Source organism: Crotalus tigris, unplaced genomic scaffold, assembly GCF_016545835.1.
Source record: "Crotalus tigris isolate CLP2741 ecotype Arizona unplaced genomic scaffold, ASM1654583v1 scf7180000018350.1424685, whole genome shotgun sequence".
In the NCBI taxonomy this organism is placed as follows: domain Eukaryota; kingdom Metazoa; phylum Chordata; class Lepidosauria; order Squamata; family Viperidae; genus Crotalus; species Crotalus tigris.
Window position 1 is genome coordinate 687,587 of NW_024096959.1, and position 24,400 is coordinate 711,986.

The 24,400-nt window shown below is 36.8% G+C and overlaps 2 protein-coding genes across 6 annotated transcripts in view; both read left to right on the forward strand.

The window, feature by feature from the left end:
• Positions 1-8,105, forward strand: part of LOC120311326 (sodium/hydrogen exchanger 9B2-like) — a 34,492-nt gene extending 26,387 nt beyond the window's left edge. For 2 of the 3 annotated variants that reach the window (XM_039350692.1, XM_039350691.1), the window contains 4 exons: positions 2,220-2,369; positions 3,437-3,545; positions 3,666-3,802; positions 5,602-8,105. In XM_039350692.1, coding sequence (XP_039206626.1) covers positions 2,220-2,369; positions 3,437-3,545; positions 3,666-3,802; positions 5,602-5,838 — 633 coding nt within the window. In that variant the 3' untranslated portion in view covers positions 5,839-8,105. The remainder of the gene's footprint in view (positions 1-2,219; positions 2,370-3,436; positions 3,546-3,665; positions 3,803-5,601) is intronic. The other variant, XM_039350690.1, reaches the window with a different exon arrangement.
• Positions 8,106-9,711: 1,606 nt separating this feature from the next.
• Positions 9,712-24,400, forward strand: part of LOC120311327 (sodium/hydrogen exchanger 9B2-like) — a 40,709-nt gene continuing 26,020 nt past the window's right edge. For 2 of the 3 annotated variants that reach the window (XM_039350695.1, XM_039350693.1), the window contains exons 1-9: positions 9,712-9,948; positions 11,423-11,507; positions 13,441-13,561; positions 16,019-16,189; positions 16,932-17,074; positions 18,514-18,641; positions 19,158-19,333; positions 20,624-20,730; positions 22,803-22,952. In XM_039350695.1, coding sequence (XP_039206629.1) covers positions 11,433-11,507; positions 13,441-13,561; positions 16,019-16,189; positions 16,932-17,074; positions 18,514-18,641; positions 19,158-19,333; positions 20,624-20,730; positions 22,803-22,952 — 1,071 coding nt within the window. In that variant the 5' untranslated portion in view covers positions 9,712-9,948; positions 11,423-11,432. The remainder of the gene's footprint in view (positions 9,949-11,422; positions 11,508-13,440; positions 13,562-16,018; positions 16,190-16,931; positions 17,075-18,513; positions 18,642-19,157; positions 19,334-20,623; positions 20,731-22,802; positions 22,953-24,400) is intronic. The other variant, XM_039350694.1, reaches the window with a different exon arrangement.

The window sequence follows — 24,400 nt, forward strand, 5'->3', positions numbered from 1 at the left end:
TCCAGCAACATAAGCCATAACAGTTTTAACAGCATTCGGCTTCTCCATATTCCATTTCTATGTAGCCTCCGTCCGGTTGTGTGCTGGCAACATAGGATGTTCACGTGACCCGTTCGGCTGCCGCTGTTGGCGATGTAGCTCACGAAGCTACCGGACTCGGCTGGAACACATGGTTAACTGGAACATTCCGGACTTTGGAAGGTAAGTATTACGCTGGGTCTGACAGGAGCCCTGCGAAGCTGAAGGCGAGACACTGTCTGCCATTGCGCACAGATATACCAAGTAGGAAATACCTGTAGGGGGGGGAGCACCCAGGTACGCAGATCAATTGACAGAGATGGAAAGAATCAATCCTCGCTCTGTACAACTGCAATGGCCGGACAATCAAGTGATTTGCTAAAACCCCTTGATAAGCCTGTGACAATGCCACACTAACAGAACAGTTGGAATAAAGTTCACTCTTCTCGCTCCTTCACCAGGTATTAGTGAGGTAGAGTATCAGTACTCAGATATTGCTTCTCCTCTAGGAGCTGCGATTGTCTTTTTTTTTCTTCCCCCCCCCACAATATGGGGCTGAAATCAGACTCCCAAAAAGTAGTATAAGCCCCCTCTGAGGGCTAATCAACTCTTAATAATACCAGGAAAAATCTCCGTGCAAATTGTCCACCCAATATGGTGAGGGCCTAAGGACACACTCAAGATGGCGTCCTGAAAGAGACAAAACACACCCTCAAAATGGCCGCCCCCAGTGAAGACATGCGGCCAAGATGGCTGCCGCACTCTCTGTTAGTAAACAAACGTTGGAGCAATAATAAGAAACCAGGAAAGGAACAAAGAGATTCTCAGTAAACAGGGAAAACCCCGAGCAACTTGCGTTTCCTGGTCGCCTTAGATCCAAATCTGAATCAGATGTCCTGAAGAAAGGTAGCTGACGAGCCAAAGCTGAGCCTGTAACGGAGCTGATCCAACGCTCCAAGGAAAAAAACCGGCTAATTGAAGCTCTAAGCCTGCAAGGAGCCCATCGAACGCTCCAAAGGAAAGCCGGCTGATTGAAGCTCTGATCCTGCAAGGAGCCGATCGAGGCTCCAAAGGCGAGCCGACTGATCGGCCAGAAAAACCGGGCACGCAGCCAGCTGGCCTGAATGCCTACAGCCTCCAAAAATTTAAATTTATCAATTTGAGTATTCAATTTAAATGCCGCCAATTAAAGAACAAATTTATGCTAACTAATTGAAACTGTGTCAATAAAATCACTGTTAAAGAAACCTAATCTATCCGGAGCAAAAATAATCATGTGCTGTGAGCTCAAGACTAAGTCAAAACTGGAGTCACTCCCAAAGGAGGGGCGTGGCCAAAGTTCTGACCTAGTCTGCTGAGCAGGAAGGCTGTTAATAACCCATCCGGTGGATTCTACAGACATCCTGCTGGAGAAAAAATGGACTGCTTTAATGAAGAGAGGTATTATATAGGTGGTCTTTGACTTAAACAACCATATGTTTAATGATTGTCCAAAGTTACAACGGTTCTGAAAAAAGTGACTTATGATCAGTTTTCACACTTATGACTGTTGCAGCATCCCCACAATCACATGATCAAACTTTGGATGCTTGGCAACTGGCATGTATTTATGATGGTTGCAGCATCCGGGATCCTGGGATTATCATTTGCCCTTCTTAGGGAGCTTCTGAGAAGCAAAGTCAATGGGGGAAGCCAGATTCGCTTAACAATTTCATGACTCACTTAACAAATGTAGTGATTCACTTAACAACCATAGCAAAAAGGTTGTAAAATGCGGCATGGCTCATTAATTGCTTATGGGGCAATTTGTGGTCGTAAATTGAGTTTTAAATTAATTTTTTCAAAATTCCTTTTGAAGCAAATACAACTTAGATTTCTAGTATATTAATTTTAAAGAAAAAATAAAGATTGCTTGAATTGAATTGGGGATCTATAGTTTCTTTCTCTTTCTTCTGAAAGCTATTGTTTTAATTCAAGTGGTTTTTTTTTCAACTTCCTAATCTAACTAACCTGGAATTTCCAGGCACTTCCCTATCCAGAGGTAACCCTACTTAGCTTTATGTATTAGCCAAGGTTTACAAGATTGGCCAAGGATTTACATAGCCACACAAATCCAAAAAATTGTATTCTCTTCAGTTTCCTGTCGTTTGGATTGACATTTATGAATCATGTCTCTTGCTTTCTCCAATTTCTCTCCCTAGACATATCTTGTATGGAAGAGAGCATTCTTTATTATAGGCTTATCAATGCTTGCAATTTTTGGCAGTATGTATTTTGGTTTCCCTGGATCTGGAGGACTGTGCACAATTGTCTTGGCATTCCTGGCTGGATTATCATGGTCTGATGAGAAAGTGAGTATTTAATTATCATGTAATCTGAAAGTTTCCCTGATTCCCGAATATGTGAGTTTATTTTGGGCAAGCTGAAAGTGTTAAAAAATGTTTCAAGATGAATTTCTTTGGTTCCAGTTTTTAGCCATTTCTTTGTAGGCTATTTTGCAATTCCCCATCCCATGATTTATGGGTATTTTAAAAAATATTTCTATAGATTTGAAGGTTTCTTTGAGCCTGCCATCTTCTTCCTCTACATCAGTGGTTCTCAACCTTTCTAATGCTGTGACCCCATTATACAGTTCCCCATGTTGTGGTGACCCCCAAGTGGGTGTGGCCACCAATAAGAGGGAGTAGGACAGCTAGGGAAAAGGGAAAAAAATGGCGGACAGCGTGGTTTGGCGACCCCCGTGAAATGGTCATTCGACCCCAAATGGGGTCCCGACCCACAGGTTGAGAACCACTGCTCTACATGTATGCTCCCGAGTTCATAAACAGTGATGTTCAGTTTCTGAAAAAAAGAGGAAATGGTGCTAATATTGCATCACAATATACAGTGATTTTTAGCTTAGTGGCTCAATCATGTTATTTTTTTTTCCCATTCAACTGAAGCAAATGTTCTGAAAAAAATTATGAAGCTAGTATACTTATCTATTATGAATAAAAGTGAATGGAATTAGAAGAAAACAGAGTGTTTTAATGAAAAAAGGAGAACCCTGGAAAAGAACTACCATCTTTTTAATTACTTCTGTAATATGTTATAGAAATAACTAAAAAAAATGGTATCGCCTTAAATTATGTTTGTGGTGAGGGTATTCCTCCTCAAAGAAGGAATATTTATAATTTCAAAGCCCCTATTAAACTATTAAGAGTCCTTAATACCTTAATATTTGAAAGATGTGATTTCATCTTTATGATAGAATCACTCTTCCTAAGATGAGAGCAAGAACATGAATGAATCATTTAATTGGATTATTTTTTTGAAAATCTTATTTAATAATGTGAAAATTACTGAGTTTGTGTTATATATATCTTCTGCATGAATGTACATTACTGTGCAACAAAAATGCATTGCTTTTTTTTTTCAGAAAGAGGTAGAAAAAATTATTAAGGCTGCATGGGAGATTTTCCAACCTTTTCTTTTCGGTTTAATTGGCGCCGAAATATCTGTTGCATCTCTTGATCCTCAAACAGTTGGTAAGTCTTCTACTAACAAGTGGGCATTGTCTTTTTTGGAAGGAAAATTATACAATTCAGTTATTGACATGATTCTTTTTTTTAATACCAGAAATAATTAAATCTATTTCTTTGTTGCAGGACTTTGCATTGCCGTACTGGTTGTGGGACTAATCGCCCGAGTTACAGCCACATTTATATTGGTCTTTTTTGCTGGTTTTGAGCTGAAAGAGAGAATATTTATTGCATTGGCTTGGATCCCCAAAGCTACTGTGCAGGTATATTGCATTTTTATGGCAGAATTCTGTCTTCTGGAAATAAAATTAATTGAACACATCCTTCCAAGAAAGTTGAATTGAATGGAATTGAGTTGGGTTGAATTAAGTTGAATACTATATTTGGCCAAGTGTGATTAGACACACAAGGAATTTATCCCCGGTATAGAAGTACTCAGTATACATGCAAAGCAACAGAATCATTATCATCATCCCAATAAAAGGGGGGAGTAAAGAAGATAATAAGAATGTTAAATAATAATAGTACAGCCACACTACATGAATCAGTATAGATAGATATTGGGCTGTGAGAATTAAGTGTTCAGCAGAGTGATGACATGAGAAAAAAACTGTCCCTGTCTAGTTGTTTTGGCATACATGTTTTGGCATACAATGTCCTATAGCACCATCCGAAGGGAAGGAGTTTAAACAGTTTATGTGCAGGCCTTTTCCCTCTCCTTTTTATTACATTCGTTGTTCACATTTCTTTACTGAATAGCATAAACTTTGTTCTCCAGTAAAAATTCTTCTATCCTTAGCTAGGAAATGGGGATGTTGCAGCAAGCATTTTATCTTTATTTCAATGCAAGTCAAATAATTCATAGTCAGAATTTGCAATCCTATTTTCAAATTTCCCTTTAGGAACACAATTTTTCATAGCACTAATGCAACAATTATACTACAACATCATAAACATTTTCCTAAATTTAGTGAGATGATCCACCTATACTAGAAAAGTATATGAAACCATAGCACTGTTGAGATGAATCACAAGGCTAGATCTTCCTAATTAGATTTAAGCTTTTCCATAAGCAATAAGAGACTATTTTTCTGATATTGTAACTGTAGCCAAGTTCAAGACTGACTTTGAACTGTGAACCTCATCATCATCATTGACCTAAGCTCAGGTATAGGCTGTTTGTAACTCTAAGATGTTTTCAGGGTTGTCAGTATGAACATTAAGTCATTGCCAACAAATGTTGCTTGTGTGAATAAGTGAGAGAAAGAGAGTAGGGTGACAAGAGGGAAACTGACCTTCATCTTATCCTCTACTATTTCTTGGCATCCCAAAATTACCAATTCTCTATCTTAACCTCAGGCAGGAAAGTCCAATTTACATGAGCTTCAAAAATATAAACAGCAGTTAGTAAGGCTGTTAGTAAGGCTCTTAAAAGAAACTGCAAATTCTAAACCATTACTCTACTATAAATACAATCCTAGTTTGTTGCAAGATTTGCTATTATATTTCTCACCAGGTATAACCCTCAAACACTTACTGATTACAGTAAATCAAATTTTGAAAATATATGAAGGAAGAGCTAATCCCCTTTAAAACAGTAACTATTGTATTTACTCTTGCAGTCCTCTTCCAAAGCAACAGTAAAGAATAACAGTACAACAAAGTTGGATGGGACCTTGATGGTTTCCCAGTCATTTGATTTTTCTTGCCTAAGTGTAAAACCTTACTTTTCTCTACATTGAATTTCAGTGTAAAAAATCACTTAAAGTTTTGAAATTTGTTTGAATAGATGGATACCAATTTAGATGCTTTTGAAAAAGGCAATACAAATTCAATGAGAATTGTTCTCTTAATGGCTGTTAGTCTTAATATCTAGGTGCTATCACCTGAAAACTAGATAGCATACTTTAAATACCAGCTACTGGGGAACAAAAGTGGGAAGGGTTTCTTATTCACTGATTGGCTGCTGTATGGTATGCAGAGTTTGAAGAAACAAGCTTTTGTGCTGTATTTTTTAAATGCACTTTTGCTGTGTTATCTATTATTTCTTTTCTCTTGACAGGCTGCAATTGGCTCAGTTGCCTTAGATACAGCACGGGAGCAGGCAGATAAACAATTAGAGAAATATGGCATGGATGTTTTGACAGTTGCTTTCCTGGCAATCTTAATCACAGCTCCAATTGGAGCTCTAATAATTGGGCTGGCAGGGCCCAAACTTCTCCACAAGACTTCTGATACCAACAGAGAAAGTCATATATATGAAGAAAGAGAAGAAATAGAAATACAAGGGCCAGCATAGGGAGATATGAGGTGCAATCCACAGATTACCTGAACTGAGACTACTTATGAACCATGGTATTCACAAGTAAGTTACAGAAGTTTAAAGGCCTTTGAGATACATTGCAGATCTTGCAAATATATGTACATATTTTTAAGATGACATCAGTTGGAGCTGTTTAGAGCAAATATTAGCTATTAGTGGCTTGTAGCTTTTCTTTTTGTGGTTAACAGTTTATTAGGTGAAAAGAAGATTAGTGGCTGCTGAATTAGAGCATATTTAAAGTACTGAAGAATAAATGAAGCTGTTGAGCTTAAACATCCCTGGGTTAACAGAAATATTTTAGATGTACTGCCTGGGTGAGAACTAGGGATTACTGATAAAGACTTCCACCCCTTTCTCTTGTGGTGGAAAAATAGTTAGGACTGAGATACTGCCTGACGTTTCTCTGAAAGACTGGTAGCCTGAAGTCTTCTCTGAGGACTTGGAACTTGGTTGGGAAGAGTGAATTAGTGTAGTTAAAAGTAGATTTTATATAAATAGTGTTATAGAGAATTGGAATGTTAAATGTGTTAATGGTATGTACTGTATGTTGAGTGAGGGAATAGCAAGATAGAGCAAAGGAAGGTTGAGGGGGGGGGGCACTGTGGATTATAACAGGCAGAGATAGATGTGGCAGGAAGCACCAGCTTGACTATTACAGGAAAAGGGAGACCCGTATATTTTTATGGGTCTCTTCTTCTAAACCAGATATTCCAGACCAGAGTCCAGGCAGCTGAACTGTTGGGCATATTGGCCTCCAGTTATTGCTCAAAAATGGTGAGTTGGTGCAAAATAAGATCGCATTCATTTTACAATGTATTGGTAGATGAATGTGCTGACTTGATGTAAGTTATTGAAACATGGATGGGAAATAATGGGAATGTAGCCCTGTTGCAAATTTGCTCTGGCAGTTTTCAGACTATGCAACAGCTATAGCAATTGGGCAAAGGAGAAGGGGTTGCTGCAATGTACAAGACACCTTCGTAGTGATGAGGAGCACTGTTCCAGATGTCACTGGATAAGAATGTCTTAAAGGGTATTGAGTTACAGAGAGTCCTCCATGAATTTCTGAATGTCATCTTAAAGATAATGTTGGGCCATCCCAAGATTGAGTGTTTGAGGAGACTTTGATCTTCCTGCCTTGGAAGAGAGTTCATGTGTTCCATGAGTTTATAACCTTGGGCCTGCCCTGAATAATCCATGCCAACAGACAAAAGCAAACACCCATTATACCTGATTTATACTTGGAGCAAATATGACAAAACTGGAAATGGAGGACATTGATACCTATCATCTGCTATGATTAGTTCACTTCCTCTTCAGATTCATAGACAACCAAGGCTTCCATATGAATATTGAATCCTTTCAATTGGTATTCTCCAGGACTTGGATGAATTCCAGTGGACTTCAGAGGACAATCTGATGAATTATTCTGTTTTGTGTCTGGTTTACTTATGGATCCAGCTGCTTCTGACAACTGGGGGGGGGGTTGTACTAATATTTTATATGTTCCTTTTTATGTCCTGCTCTATTTTACATTGTCCAGTATATACATACTGAAGTGGGGCTACAAAAAAATTAAAATAAATAGAAAAAATTACGAATTTTATTGAATAAACATCCAAATATGCCTTTATCCTTCTAGAAAAGACAAGAATAAACACACTGAATGGTTCCATACATTTTTCGAATGATTCTATACTATCCTAGAATTGATAATTTTTCCTAACATATAAAACAAAGTAGCTTAATGAACAAATATGTAATTATGGCTTTCAGCCAGTTAAATGAGCCTTACCATGCTACTCTTATGTTCACACAATGCAACTGAGTTGCTTTACTATTAGGCAAATATATACAGCACAGCAGGGGTCTCCAATCCCTGGGTCAGGCCCACTATCGGACCTTGAGCCTTTCGGAACTGGGCCAGAGAATTGGCTCTTGTGCGCACCCTCACTTGCGCAAGCAGCAGGTGAGCACATGTGTGTGCATTTGCCCGCCGCTCTTGCAGAGCCATCCCCTCTCCCCTTGCCGCCTGTCCACAAAGCCAGAAAGGTTGCGGAACTCTACAGCAATGAAGATTTAATGAATTGATTCTTTCAAAATCTTTGTAAATTTTCCTACTTGCATACATACAGTCTTAGAAGGACTCTCTCTCGAATTATTCCCTTTTGTTTTTAATATTTGCTTGTATTAAAAAATAAACTTTAAAAAATGCTGCCTCATGGATCCAAGGTGCCTTGGTAGTTGAATATTATGACATGTGAAGAATACGAAATGATCCACTGCCAGAACAAGCAAAAATACAATAAGCCTGACCAAGGTATAACAAAAAAGCAACTGTTCCAAAATTAAAAAATAATTGAGTTATGAGACCTAACTTTGAAGAAAATTATTAAAATATCTCAAAAGACTAAGGTCAAATGTAGTCATATAATCAGATTCTAAAATACTATTTATAATTCTATTATATAAAATACTATTTATATTATTTTTCTTCATAGCAAACATAATTGTATTTTCCAAATCATCCATTGCTGAGCTTGAAAAATACTTCACTATGGTTTGCTTAAATAATTATGGTTTAATGGCCACAAAAACTATAAACTGCCTACAAATTACAATGGATGGGTTCACACAACATGCTAAAGAGAGTGCTAACAACTAAATGACTGCAAAGAAATACAGTCCTTCCGTTCCCCTCCCCACTATTTGGTCAGAATCTATCCTTCCATCCATCCCCCCACCACCCAGTCTCAACTGATGAAGTTTCTTGGATGAGAAAGCAAACATTTTGTTCTTCCTCAAAGAAAAACACAGTCCAGCTATCTTTTGAAAAAGCATCTTTGAGACAACAATGAGCTGGATGATTAAAAATCTCCAAAGGGGTTCATCCTTTCATATATTTCGATTATATAGCTCATCTTTTCTCAAGTTTAAACTTCTTCATGGAATGCATTCTCTACTCCCCTTCTCTGAACCGGTTCTGATTTCTCAAAATTAATACACAGCACAGAACTGCACAGAATACTACAATACTAGAGATGAAAACTGACCAAAGCAGTGAAATAAAACAATACTTCCTATTATTTGAAAGATATACTAGCACTGATAGATAACCTTGTCATTTTTTACTATGAGCACACTGGCCCATATTAAAAGTGTGCAGCTCTTTCGCACCAAGACCTTTTTCACAAGTAATTACTAAGCACCAAACTATGTACTGTATTTCCAAAATAAATACCTTGTATTTCTCTCTTAAATTTTATGTTATAACTTCCAGCCCATTTCACCAGCCTGCCAAGATAATTTTGGATTTTGTTTTCTAGAGAGGTTTCTGAACTTTTTTTTAGTGAGACTTTAAGATGGGTGGACTTCAGAAGGGTGGCAGCTGAAGTCCACGCATCTTAAAAGTCCTTGAGGTTGAGAAACACTGTCAGTATGCACCATGCCACCACTCCATTTTATATCATCTAGAAATCTAAAACGCTTCCCTCTCATTCTCCAAATCATTCATGAAGAAAGGAGGAAGGGGAGAGGACCCAGGGCTAACCTCACCCGTTTGATACTTTGTCCGCTGGATCTGCGAATCACTAATGAACCCTCAAGTACAAATTGTAGGATTGCAATATCCACTTACATTTCTCTCTCCCTTGTCCTTGTATTCTTTTTGCAAAAGTAGAAAAAAACGGAAAAAGGCGATGGCTGCTACTATTTCAGCCTCATGGGTCCCCAAAGGCTGGGGGCTGAGCAAGGATTTCCTTGGGCGGAAATGCAGAGGAAAGCAAGCCGGGGCAATTCTTGCTGTAGGGCAATGACAGAACCCCCCCCCCCCCGCTTACCGCCGTTGAGCCAGATGCCCTTTGGCGGCAGGCTGGCACGACCGTTATTTCAGGACCGTTATTTCTCTCAGGGCGGCTCCGAGGCAGCTTTTACAGTTTGAAGAGCGACGGACCAGGGGGTGGAGCTAGTATTCCTCAGCCATCCTTGCACCTCCCACCTTTCCCCGGCTCCAGACCACCCTTAGTGAGAGGCTTCAACATTTTAAGCACGGTTTTCTGCCCCACAGTGGCTTGGGACGTTTAGCGGGTCAGTGACGCTATCCTCGCCTTATACCACCGACCCTCAGAGGCAGACCGGGGCCGTGTAATGCTCTCAAGGGGGATTTAGAAGCCAATTTCAAGGGTTCGTCTACAGCTCCTTAAGTCATGTGCCATGGTTTAGGAAACTGTAATGGCCAATTTCGTGTAACGCCCATGCCAAACGAGCCACGATGCTGTTTAGCGAGATGCGTAAGTCCCGCCCACCACATGCTATTTCTGAAGATGAAATTGGGTAACAACCCTATATTCTTTTGAACGCCTGATGAGAGTATAACCAGCTTGCTTTTCTGAGAAGTATAAATCCTTCCCCACTTCAGATTTGCTTCCCCCCAAAAACACAGATATGTTGCCATGGAGATTCTTAATCATCCAGGTCATGGCTGTCCCAAGAGTGCTTTTCCAAAAGTCAATTGAACTTTCTTGGGTTTTTTTAAATGAAGTTTCTTGGATGAGAAACAAACCATTTTCAAAGAAAAAAACAAAGTTCAGTTGCCTTTTGGAAAAGCACCTTTGCAAACACAAACTGCTTGCTTTTACCGTAGTCCCCCAGCCAGAGCTCAGATTTATAGGAGTCTGTCTTAAATCAGGAATTTAGGGCAGAAGTAATTTTAGGAGTGGATGTTTATCCCAAAAATGTGCATACCAAACTGAGTGTGAAGTCAGGAGGACTTCATTCCAATACGTATAAGTATCATCCCTGTTCCAATGATAATAAGCATGTTAATTGTACTGGGAGTAAGATGAAACATGTAAATATGATTTTCTGATTTCATTGGGACTTCTGCTCCAAGATAGTGAGCATAGAGGTTCAGCTAAACAATCCAGTCCTATAGTAGTTCATAGTTAAGAATAAATTTGCCTTTATTTTTTTGAGGTTATTCTCAAGAAAATATATTTAGAATGTTAGTTGTGGCAGGGGTGTTGATATATAACCTTTTTTATTTTAAAAAATGGCAAAGAATTTGAACTAAAGCAGTTAATTACCTTGTGCAGATGAATATCTGTACCCATGTTGTTCAGAAAGTCTTGCCTTGTCTGCTCTAATATCTTGAATTTGCATAAAAATAGAAGTTCCCCATTTATTAAAAGAATGAATTAGTTTTGGTGGTTCATACTAAGATTTTGTGCTGAAAAGTTAAGAAAAACCAAGGGTTTTTTTGTTTTGTTTTTTTTTGCTGTTTGGAGTATTGTGCAACTCATTCATAGCATTTCATGAATTCTGGCACATACTCTTGACTAACGATTAGAGAATATCATTGATGGTGATATTTTTCCAGCTCATGTTTTTTTCTAAACTCATTCCAATTCCATTTGGGAAGTAGAATCTAAGAAGATGGTTTAAAATTTAAAAATAAAAAAGTTCCTATTTTTTTTTAAAAAAGATGACTTGGATAACACTCAAAAGTCATTAAAATAAAAATATATTTTAAAGTAAAATACATTTTATTTTACAAAATTAGATAGTGAACTATGTCAGAGAGAATATTTGTGGCAGACAAGAAAAACATATCTTCGAAGTCAAGAAATGAATCTTATCCAATGCAGGTAATAGTAATGACAGTTTTATAGTTATATTGATAGTTTAGGAATTAATAAAGAAATAAGTTATGCCTTTCTTCTATATAGGATCGAATGGTCAACTTTAATGTAAGTATTGTCATGTTTTCTTTCTTCATGATATAGTTATGGCAAGTAAAGTTAGAGAAATGAAATGATCTTGCATCTAGATGTATAATTTCTGTTAAGTCAAATAAGCAAAACATCGTTAAGGAGACCAAACATTACCTTTGGGAATTTATGTGATTTAAATAGAAGACAGCTTAAAGAGGACCAATCTTTAGGGACAATAAATGAAGGTTTTTTATGTCAATAATAGTGCTTGTCTCAATATTAAAAGAGCTCAATGTTCGTTTTTCTTTGGACCAAAAGGCTTATGATTTTTATTTACAAATAATCACACTGAGATGAGGAACAGTTTAACAGTTCCAAGAAACAGCCAAGTCCTTACTTCTTGTAGTTATGAGATTTATCTCAATCTAGGGGGACTCTAGAAAAGTTATTTTTTTAAAGAGAGAACAATAATAAATATTAAACTACAATGAAAACCAGAATAAATTACAGGTTCTTTAGGAATAGGAATATAGGAATATTTTTTATTGGCCAAGTGTGATTGGAAACACAAGGTATTTTTCTCCAATGCATAAGCTCTCAATGTACATACAAACAATAAAGTGCTAAGTCACAGATCATAAATCATAAGAGGCAATTAAAAAATTATAAGATACAAATAACAAGTGATAAATATACGATTCCAATAGGAAATGGTAGCAGGAAAGATGAAATGATGAGAAAGATAAGAAAGATGAGAAGATGAGAAGGACAATAGCAATAGAGCCGTACTACGTGGGTAAATCTTTAGGCATAAGATAGTGCTGTGGGAATTAGGTGTTTAGCAGAATGATAGCATGGGGAGGGGGAGAACTATCTTTATGTCTAGTTGTTTCAGCATGCAATGCCCTGTAATGACGTTTTGAGGGGAAAAGTTGTACCAGTTTATATCCAGGATGTGAGAGGTCTGTAGATATTTTCTCAGCCCTCTTTATGGCTCATGCAGCATACAGGCCCTCAATGGAAGTCAGGCTGGCTGCAACTGTTTTTTCTGCAAGTCAGGCTGGCTGCAACTGTTTTTTCTGCAGTCCTGACTATTTGTTAAGTTTGTACCTGTCTTGTTTGGTTGCTGTACCAAACCAGACAGTTGTAGAAATGTAATTGACTAACTCAATAATTTCTCTGTAGAACTGTATCTGTAGCTTAACAGCTGTATTAAACAGATTTTTTCAGTATCTGTTCTTTAAATTGACTAGTGCAAGCACCAATGGCTCTACAACTAATCTCCAAAAGCTAGATTTTGGCAAGATTTCAGAAGACCATAAAGTGGGATCCATCCTTGTCTTAAAGTTAACTATTTCACAGAAGGGAAACTCCCATAGAAAACACCTCTATGGGGCTTCCTCCAACTGCACTTCCTAGTAAGTTCTACTATGGAATCAGTAGACTTCTAAACTGACAGCCATTGCATCTTGTTTGCTAATCTTCCCCATCCAGATTTAACAATCTGTAGGCTCCAAATCAGAATTCCTATTGCATTCCCCATTGATCATGGGGCAAAAAGTTCAGCTAACTATTGCCATCATTTGGGTGATAGTTTAAACTAATAAATTAATTCTCCAACAAAATCATGTAAATGTTAAATAGATGTTATTATTTGCTTTTTTGCTGTAAGCCATCTAGAATCACATTGTTTGAACTGGTGGCCTATAATTCCATTGAATAAACATATAAAAACCAAAAGAAAAACCTGCCAGCAATGACTCTGTAAAAGATGTTTCTGACATTTTGCAACCAACAACTAAGAATGCTACAGCAGTTTTTCTATGGAATTGTATTCTGTTGAGAATGTTTCCTCATTTCATTTCAGGAAGCTGGTGTTTTGGATTCCACTGGAGAGCAAGTACAGCCTGAGACCAAGTTTCAAGAAAAACTGCAGAAATTATGTACTTGTCCTCCTCAAGGTATAATTGCCAAAGTAATAACAAACGGTATGTAAAACACAAGTCAAAGGCAAAAATAGTTCAAAGAGACCCCCACTTTAGGTTCCATTAGTTGCATTAATTTTAGAGGTTTCTTTTTACATGCACTAAAAGTTCATCAAAAATAGACTTTATAGTTTTAAATTTTTCATCTTGTTTTCCAGTAAGAAACATGATTTCCTTGTTTGTTTTTATGAAATAAATTGAATCAAATAATTAAAAAATAATTTGAATTATTTTGCTCTGACACCGATTAATCCTACAATACTTGAGATTTTATATAGGCTAATGAAGGGATAATTACTTGTTTAAAGTTTCCTTTTGTCTGATGGAACCTTCTGAAAAAATACTCTGGAAAAACATAAGAGAACCGTGGAGAAATCCCAAATTCACTCCAGGAGAAACAGAAGATAGAGACCAATGAGGTTTGTCAGGACTGAAGCCGGGAAGGGGAGAAGAGAGAGAGAAGGAGATAAAATCAATATCTCACTGGTTCAAAATTCTGTCTAATTTTGGATTTGGATAAACTGTGCTCTTGTGAGCTGAACATCATGGCTTAATAATATCATCATAGCATAATAACAAAATCAGCATAGTATGATATGTGAACCTGTATTATGTGAGTCTTCAGACTAGAAGGTATTTAATATGTTGGAATGGTTAACACAATTTATGTATCTTATTTAGATGCATTAACTATTGCAAAGAAAAAAGAAATCTAATTATCCTAAAACAGATGATTCCAATTTCTGGGCTGTAGCCAATTAGTGGGCCATGAGCTGTTTGCAACCGGGCCATGGAAATAATGAGTGACTGCACACACACGTGTGCACACCCCCATATGCAGAAGCAGTGGACAAATGCATGCAGTGGGCACGCATGCATGCGACTGGCACAAATGGAGCTGTGCACACAGGCATGAGTGTGCTTGCTGGCTGGTCACATGGAACGATCCCCTCTTCCCCCCCCCCGCCGGTCCGCAAAGACAGAAAGGTTGGGGAAACTCTGCCCTAAAGGATATTTTGCGACCAGTGCCTTCCTGATGCATTTTGATTATGACTCATAGAAAACATAATGCAATATGAAAGGATTAAATTTGTGCTGTGTGAGGTTGTGACTTACATTTTCTCATTTTTTCATTATCACAATTTCTATTGACACCTAGTCATGACTGAATTATCTGAGTCTGGAAAAGGTTAACTGTTAAAGTCAAATTATTGTATGGTTCAAGTGAAAATTTTGCCTCCCAAGAGTACATAGATTCCTGCTACAGTGTAGACAAATATTTTCTTTCTTTTTGTAATAATTTTAAAAGTAAGTCAGGGACATGTAATATGTTAAGCTTCAGAATAATGTTATGAACAAATAATGTTTATGATATTACAATTAGTGTTTTAATACATGTTGATGATAAATCAATTTGATATATACATTTTAGAGATGGAATGGAATAAGAAATAGGAGATTCCTGCTTGGTTAAACAAAGGAAATTGTCTTTTAATATCTATCAAAAAATTCAGTAGATGTTTGTTAAATAAGATGATTACACTTTATTCAACAAAAATGTTTTAGCCACACTGGATGTCTTTATACTCATACAGAAAAGGAATCAGTATATCATTTTGTTCAAGATGTAATAATTCATACATGTTTTTTCAATCTTCTAAAATTCTAATATTTTGGGAAAAAGTCACTATGCACTTTAATTTGATTTTGAGGCACAGTTTAATATTTTGGGTTGTTCCTATTCATATTCTGAATTACAAAATTACTATACAGAAATTTAGATGCATTAACTATTGCAAAGAAAAAAGAAATCTAATTATCCTAAAACAGATGATTCCAACTTCTAGGCTGTAGCCAATTAGTGGGCCATGTGCTGACAACAGAAATAAATTCCCTGGATACTTCATATTGCTAAGAGATTATTATTCTTGTAAACCGTTCAGAGTCATTTAGATAGTGAGGTAGTGCATAAATTTGATCAATTTATACATTCAAAATTGAAAAGATAAAAGATAAATTTATAAATTTCATTTTATTCTGTAAAACAAAGTTCTGATGTTACTTGTGACTCCTTCACACGTTGCTTGAAATATTGTAAGAAAATATGGTAATCCTTTACTGAAACTGTACTATAAAGCACTATCTTTAGATGGAGATATGCATGAGTTGCCCTTACATTTTTTTATTTTTTTAAATTTATTTTTTACTTTCTTTCCCCCCTGTTCCCATTTATTCTGTTCAAATAAATACTCCTCCCCCAGACAGAGGAAATAAACAATAACAAATAATTAAGTTAAGGTAAGGCAGAATATAACATTAAAAAATAGTATTACAAATAGGGAAAAGTACAAGAACAAATTTTGCTACATCCTACAGATGATTTTTTTCCTTTCTGAATACTGATAAGGTTTATATCTTAACATTTCTTTCCTTCTTCCCCACCCTACTTTCTTTTCTTAGTGGCAATAGGAGCAGTGGCCTGGGGCCTAATTTGGAATTTTGCAGGCAAAGAGAGTCTGCCTGGTGGGAAGCTCTTCGGAATAGTATGCCTCTATTTTTGTTCAGTAATCGGTGGCAAAATTATGGAGCTAATTAAAATACCAGGACTGCCTCCTCTCCCTCCTTTTCTTGGTAAGCCTCATGTTAACAAATAGCGTGCCAATTTCATTCTCATTAGGTAGGCCTGGTTTCTTCCAGACTAGTATTCCAAATTATTAAATATCACTTTCAAATAATAAAGAAATATTAACCTTTGTTATGAAAGCTTCCTTTGTGGCTCTCTCATGTACTCAGTCTTTCAAAAGGCTGTCTGTGAGGGGCAATAGATGTTGTGAATTATGGATTGATTCTGCATTATGGGTTGTAATGAGTAGACTGCCAAACAAGCTGGTCTATGGAATTGCTGTCTTAGGCCTCCAAGGCCAACTCTTGTGACCAGCTGCAGAAGGGGAGACCTTAACAAGAGCTGGGTTTTCTAACACAGTTGCATGATGGGAAAAACTTTATCAGCTTAGGTGTTGCTTATCAGGTTAAGTATCATTAAGATGAATTTTGCTTGACTACTTTATTGTATCACATTGACATATGAGAGGGTTCAGCTTTAGAATGGAATCCCCAAAGGCCAGGAAACAGATCTGTGATTTTATTCTTGAAGTTATGAAACTGAACACTGATTCTTTTTATTGGTTTGTTGCATTTATTTTGCCTGCAATATTCTCCATCTGTTTCTCCTTCCCTCCATCCCCCCTCCCCCCCCGTTAAATTTTTGTAAAAGATGTTTATTTCCGTAAGCAAAGAAAATGAAGAATCATTGTCAGATATTATGCTGGTCTCTGGAAGAGTTAATCAGGTGGTTTTTCACCGTTCCATTTAGGTATGTTGCTTGCTGGATTTCTCATCAGAAATATTAAATACGTCAGTGAGGTGATTGTGATCGAAGTAAAGTGGGGAGTTATATTCAGAAACACTGCCCTCTCGATTATTTTGTGTCTAGCTGGTCTTGGCCTTGACCCAAAGGTGGAGTATTTTTACTTTGAGAAATATAGTAGAGGGCACAGAAATGGAACAGAATATGAAGAAAGAGGAAGCTTAACATTTCCTAATGTGACTAGCATAAATTATCCTTTGAATAGTTCCCAGTGTTACCCTGGAGGAATTTCTTTGAGAAATTATAGCTCAGATCATATTATGCGGGGGGGGGGAATAAAAGCTTCCATCAAGCTTATAAAAACTTAAAATAAAAATTGAAACATAACTAAACCAGGGATATGTGTATTGTGTGTTTGCTTGTTATTTACATACCTAAACACACACATTTAGAAACAATCTTTAGGGCTTATTTAAGTGTTACCATCAATTGATTAATTTCCCTTCCCAACCACCTCAATTTTTTTAAAAAAGGAAAAGTGCTTTCACTAATAGTGGCCTGCCATTTTTCTACTTTTAATTGGCTTGTCTGGAAGCCTTTGAAAGGGCCTTGAAAAACATGGAGAATAAAGATAGATTGCTTCCCTCTTGAAATAATCCTGGAAATTGTCCTTATTCACTATGGGGGAAGATTTTATTGTTACCCATGAACAAAGACGAAGGCTTCCTCAGAGTCAACCCCAACTTTGGGTGACTTCCACAAACATGGAGGGGTTTGGCCATGTTATAGAAAACAGGCCTAAGCCTGGGGGGACTCGGGGAGAGTGGGAAAAGGGGAGAAGGGGTGGGTTAGGTGTTGGGAGGGCCAGGACAGGTGGGCTTAAGCTTCTGCCTAGCTTCCAAGGGTCTCCCCTATCCCTGTGTCACTCCTTGCTTCACTTAACAACCCACATATTCCTTTAATCACTGGGAAGAGCAGGGATGTAGGGATCATTAGGTGAGATGCTTCACCTAACAGCTATTACATGGGACCTAATGGGCAGGCTCCATTATGGTCATATCTTGAGAAATAGTTTGCTCTTGCTTCTTCCATTACATACTTAGGGCACAAGAAAATGTTTTGGTTTGGGGCTGAAATTTCCTTAAACTCCATGCTATGTTTTTTTACACTGCAATATCCTTTTCAATATTTTTGTTAATCCAAATTAAGAATAAAAATGGGCACCCCCTCTTTATTAGAACAATAACATGCTTACCACATTTGGTCCATTATATGTTTGGAGGGGAAATATTTCTGAGTAATCTGAAATAATTTGTGACTAAAAAATACTTTTTAAAACTTGTTCTAATTTGAAAAACTTATATATTATATCTCCAGTATGGAGTTACATACATTAGATACCCCATTCTAAAGCACGATTTATAGCCTAGTGCAAGGGGGCTATTTTAGAAATTGTGGACTTAATCCAGAAAACATGGTTTATTGCAAAGCTAAATCCAGACAATGTATTTATTAGCAAATCTTGGAATATTTTTTTCATGGCACTAAAGATGTGTAATATAAATTGTACAACATTTTTGTATTTCAGGCTCTGAGCAAGTTAAAAGCTGTCTGTTTCAGACTATGCACGGGACCCTGCATCATTGAAGCATGCTCTGCAGCAGTCATATCTCACTTTATAATGAAATTCCCATGGGTATGGGGGCTTATGTTAGGGTAAGAGGTGACCCTGCTTCTTTTTGTGCCAAGTATTTCTTTTCTTTTTTAACATAGTACATCTTCTTATCTTCCATTCATACAGTTGGTGAAAACTGGAGTCCAGTACTTTCCTTTTTAACACATCCAAAGCCACTTTAATGTTGGGAAGAAACAGGCAAAGGATGTTCTCTTGCTTGTACTGATGCATCTGGAAACTTTAGTTCTACAGTCTTAAGATCCATTTCCCTTGCAGTCATATTGGGCTACAACTCCTTTAATCTTCAGCCAATACAAGTTAGAAAAGCCCCATTGTGAACAGGACAGTTGTGATAGGAAACCATCCCCACCTCATTTTTGTTTATTCCGTGTTTGTTTTCTAACATTCTAAACTGTTGTGGGAAAGAGAGTGATTTTTCTACCAATATATTATTTAACCATCTATATTCTGCTGCCTCCAACAAACCTTTACAGATTTAACAATGGCTGAACATTATTTCTTGACTTGATGAGATCTAATAATGTGTACATTTTCAGATTTGTTCTAGGTGCTGTATCTCCAGCTGTTGTGGTCCTTTCCATGCTGATGTTACAGAAACAAGGTCTTGGTGTAGATCAAGGAATTCCAACTTTACTAATAGCTGCTGCTAGTATGGATGACATTGTAGCCATCACAGGCTTTAACATTTTCTTAGGCATGGCTTTTTCCTCAGGTAATATTGCTACACTCTAGAACTGATGAAACAGAACATGTACCCATTGAAAGGTGGGGAGGGGTGAATTATTAAAAGTCAATATTGGAAATAAGATTTATTTGTAGCATCTTTATTTCTTAGGAGAAGGCAAAACCATGAAGACCTAGATAACTGAATTAAAATAAATCAGTAGAATATTAAAAACCTAAGACAGATATCACTTTTAAAATATATTCTGGTGATATTTAGATACAACTTTAGCCAAATCAAAGATGCAAATAATCATACACACATAATTCAGTGGTATAGCTTGTGAACATCATGAGTTCTCAAAACTCTCTGGAGCCCCCAAATTTTCATGACATAATTTTTCAGTATTGGTTTATGAAAATTAGAAAATAAAATAGTCTTTTGTATATAGTACTTAACTGATATTACCTTTTCTTTACACACAAACAAAATGGCTGAACTCTACTATGATAGAGTTCAAAATGTAGATGCAAATGTGTACTTTTGGAGCTTGATTTCACTGTTTTTTTGTTTTCTGTTTATCACTCCATTTGTTTTTGTTGAATTATTGTAAATAGATGGATCATAATTCTGAAAGCTCAATAAGCCCACATTCACAAGAAAACCATAGAACAAGATCAACAGCTGGAAATAAAGTAAAGCAGAAGAACTGGCATTTCCCATACCTCCCAGTTAAATGTCCTGCAGAACTGAAGGGATTTCCCCAGTTCTGCCCAGTTCTTTCTCCCTGGAGGGCATAAAAAATAGCAGCAGAGAAAAGTATCCAAAATCCAAGAAAATGATCCATGGCTGTACAGAAGGCCAGGCTGCCCTTCCCAAATTGGGTGAAGTTGAGAAGGCAACAATCTAATGAAAATGTGACACAATCCAAAAGGTTGCCAGAGCATATTCATATATGATTAGAAATCAGTAGGGAAATATTTTTAATACAGAAATATCTCTTAAGCCATATTATTATGGGGCTTGAAAAAGAAAACAAAATTTCTTCAAATCTGATCTTTTGAGCTCTCTGATGCCGCTTGTTTTACTTGTCATGCATCTGGTTTTCAGATGCTGATTAGAGGCAATTCTGCCTTATGGGGTTGTACTTTGATTACTTGTCCAACATTATTTAATTATTTTTACCATTTAAATGGCCACCCATCTCAGTTGCATGACACAACTTATGGTGATTAACGTTTTCTTAAGTTTTGCAGAAATTGCTTACTTGTATTTTTAAAATCACTAAAAAATTACATTAAAATATCTTTTTGACTTTTCCCTATTTCTTTTTCATAGGATCCACTTTTCGTAGCATCTTTCGTGGTCTGGTGGAAGTTGTTATTGGTGCAGGTGCTGGTTGCCTTTTAGGATTTTTTATTAGATATTTTCCAAGCAAGGATCAGGTGAAAACAATACTGTTGGGAAAATATTCTGTAACAAAGCCCACATTTTTGTAGGCTGTATTTACAGTAAAAGCATCTGATAAACTGAGCACATTCTGAGAAACTGAAATAGAAGAAATTTAGTTATTCCTTCCAAAATGTGTCACATTCCTATTTTTACAAATGCAGAATTGGTGAAAAGTAGACTAAAAATTGGAAACTAGATTTAGCACCCAGTTGAAGTCTATTTTGCCAGTTAGACCTAGGATATCACAGATGGGACATTGTTTTTGATGGAGCAATTAATAGTAACTCCCTGTAAAGCAGCGGTTCTCAACCTATGGGTCGCGACCATTTTACGGGGGTCGCCAAAGAAGGCGATCCGCCATTTTCCCCCCTCAGGGGGCGGCATGCGTGGCACGTTTGTGTGACGGGGGTCACCGTCACACAAACGTTGAGAACCACTGCTGTAAAGAGGCTAAATTCCACTATAAAACTGGGTATAAGTACTAGAGGGAGAGAAAAACAAAAGAGAAGACTAAAGGAGGAACTATAAGACCCGTTTCCCTAAAAGAGGTCCAGATGATCACTCTCCAGGCATCCATTCTGCAATGGATATATCCTGAAACCTAAGACCTTATTTTAGTAAGTAGTAATTAGTCTTTCAGTTGAGTGGTATGGTGGCCTAGTGCTGAAGACACTCACCTCCCACTTGGAAGGTGAGAGTTCAATCTAGGTAGCAGCAGATATTTCTCTCCTAGGATGCTAAGAAAAAATATCTACTGTGAACTCCATATGATATCAGGAAGGGCATCTGACCAGTAAATGCGTAATTCCATCCAGTCACCCCAACTTTACCAGGTCTTAAAAGGGAGGGGTTTTTTTTAAATAGTCCTTCAATGGGCTACTTGTATTGGATTTATATAAATGAGGTTTATTTGGACTATTATGTGTGTTGCCGTCACTTATTTTCCATATGTTACATTTTTTAATAGCTTCATTTTATAGATTTGACATGAGTAATTTTTAAGGGAATTTTTCATTAAAACATTCTGCACATGCAAGACTGCAGAGTTACATAGATTCAGGATTGGCACAAAACTGGGTTAAATTTGGTATTTCTGGACATTGGCTAGAAAAAAAAATCCTTTTTTTTCCTCCTAGACCTGGGATCAAGAGTAAGAGGGTTAAGAACTTCCCAGTTATGCAGACTGAGAAACTCAAAAGGTTTAGCTTGACTAATGGCAGACTATCATTGTTATCATTTATTGGGAAATTTTGGGAGAAAGGTTTAAAATTATCCAACTTTCTGATTTGTAGATTTCAGATTTATGTCTCATGAAGTAGGAATTATTGAAATTTGATAAAATGGAAATTACCTGTGTCCTAGACTAGAGCACTGTGTCTCAAGCTTAGCAATTTTTAAAATAGGTGGATTTAAAATCCCAGAATTCCACAGCCAAGATGCTGGAAGTTCAAGTCTACCCATCTTAAAGTTGCCGAAGTTGAGAAAGTTGGAAGTAGAGTACTTCCAGATGGACTGATCAAAAGCATTATGTAGTTGTTCTATTTTACTGAATGCATTTTCTTTTCTGGGAAGAAAAACAGAAAGAAAAACACTGATAAAAAAAGAAGACATATAATTGAAGAAAAATAAAAAACTGGTGGTAGGACCCTATGAAAACATCGCATCCCCAAGATTATTTTAAATGCAACACTGTATCGTGTCATTATTTAAAATATTAAAAAGAGAATTCTGACTGCTTGCAGCCCAGCAGCTACAAAAATAATATATTTGAACTTTCTGGTTTTTCAGCTTCTCTGCAATAAATTATTACTGAAAAAGTTGGATTTCCTGTCAGCAAGCAAGTGAATATTATGTTATGAGTTTATAGGGATAATACACACTTCCTTATCAACATCCAAGCTTTAGAAAGAAAGTTGGAATTACATCATGATCCCACTGCCCAGGGCAGCCTATTTCATTATACATTCCTTAGATATATGCTTTACTTACCATCTGGAGGCAGTGTGCAACATGTTTTGTCCTGCTGCACTCTAGTAATTATATTCCTTTTCCATTTCTCTTTCAGAAATCCATTGTATGGAAAAGAGCCTTCTTTGTGATTGGCTTCTCAGCATTTTCTCTTTTAAGCTGCAAATATTTTGGCCTTCCAGGATCTGGAGGACTCTGTGTCATTGTTTTGTCATTTCTGGTTGGAATGGCATGTTCTGATGAAAAGGTGAGAATTCTCTTACCACACATCAAAGTCCTGGTTCTGATTCCCAAAAATAGATACCACTAATTTTTTAACACAACTGATTAGTCTTAGTTTGGGACAAAGGTAGGTAATGTGATGCCCATGTGTATCAGTATGGGGATGGAGGTATATTTCTTCAGATTCTTACAGTTAAAAAACTGAATAGAAGTTTCCTAGCAGTATGCCACCCCCATATTTGTAGGAATCCCTTTGGGCTCATATAGGAGGCATAGTTATACTGAGAAAATAACTGTGATAGGTGGTCTAGCCCAGTGCTTTGTTGTGATGGATGCAGAAAAAAAAAGATAAAAGAGAGCAAATTTACAGTTTGCCTTCTAGTAAACACAAACACTTGTGATTGATCATGCCTTCTGTGGAAGCTGTTTTGTGTGAGCAAAACTTCCAAATGTGTGTATACTCCAAAAATTGGAATTAAAGCAAAGTTGCCGTCTACTTATTTTGATATTAACTCTTGTAGGATCTTGGGCAGGTAAATGTCTCACATAAAATGACATACAGCGCACAAATAATTTTGTTAATCCAACTTTATTGGTTACATTATAGTGAGAGTTCGCTAACACATACACACAGACCATTCTCACTCATTCTCCAAGTCTTACCAAAGTAGCTGCTCAATAAAGGGGCTGGAAAAGATGAATTGAAGACAAGGCTAAATGGAAATTAGGTAGGTTTAATGACAACAGCGAAAGACCTAAAAGCCAAGTTAAGAGAAAATCATTTGGAGAAAATCTATCCATATAATTACTAGGAAGTGACACATGATTTGATAGCAAACGAACATTTTCTCTTTTTACTGATTTAGACCAAATACGTACTGTCAGTTTATTTCATGACACACAAACATTTTATTCACTATCTTATTTAATCTTCAAACAATTTCAGCATTTTTTATTTGAATTGATAAATAATGGCAAGTCAGGTAACAGTCATACAGATTTTTTGGGATATTGGTTTTGCTGCCAGAACAACCTATCTTGCTTCAACTTTCAATAACAGGCATACAATTACTGTGGAGATTAGCAATTTTATTTCAAGCCTGAAGAGATAAAACAGTGACTAAAAATGTAATCAAACCAGAAACTTGCCTGAAATTTGCTTTAGCAGGAGAACTCAGAAGAATAGTCCAAATCCATTCCAGGGTTCTGAGAACCAGATCAGGCAGTTTAGAAGTCAGAGGTTCAAGATTTCTTATACAAAAAGGATTCACCGGAACATCACACAAGATTCCCCCTTGTCTCCATATAAAAACAGTTCAAACCATTTGCTATAATAAGGCAAGGCAGGGGTTTTTTTTCTCTTCGAAGTGAGGTTTTAGTTTTTCATTTTCTTAAGCTGTCCAACTCAACTAAGTAACTCTAGATGGTTTACAATTCTAAAATTATAAAACAAAGCAAATTGAAAACATTAAA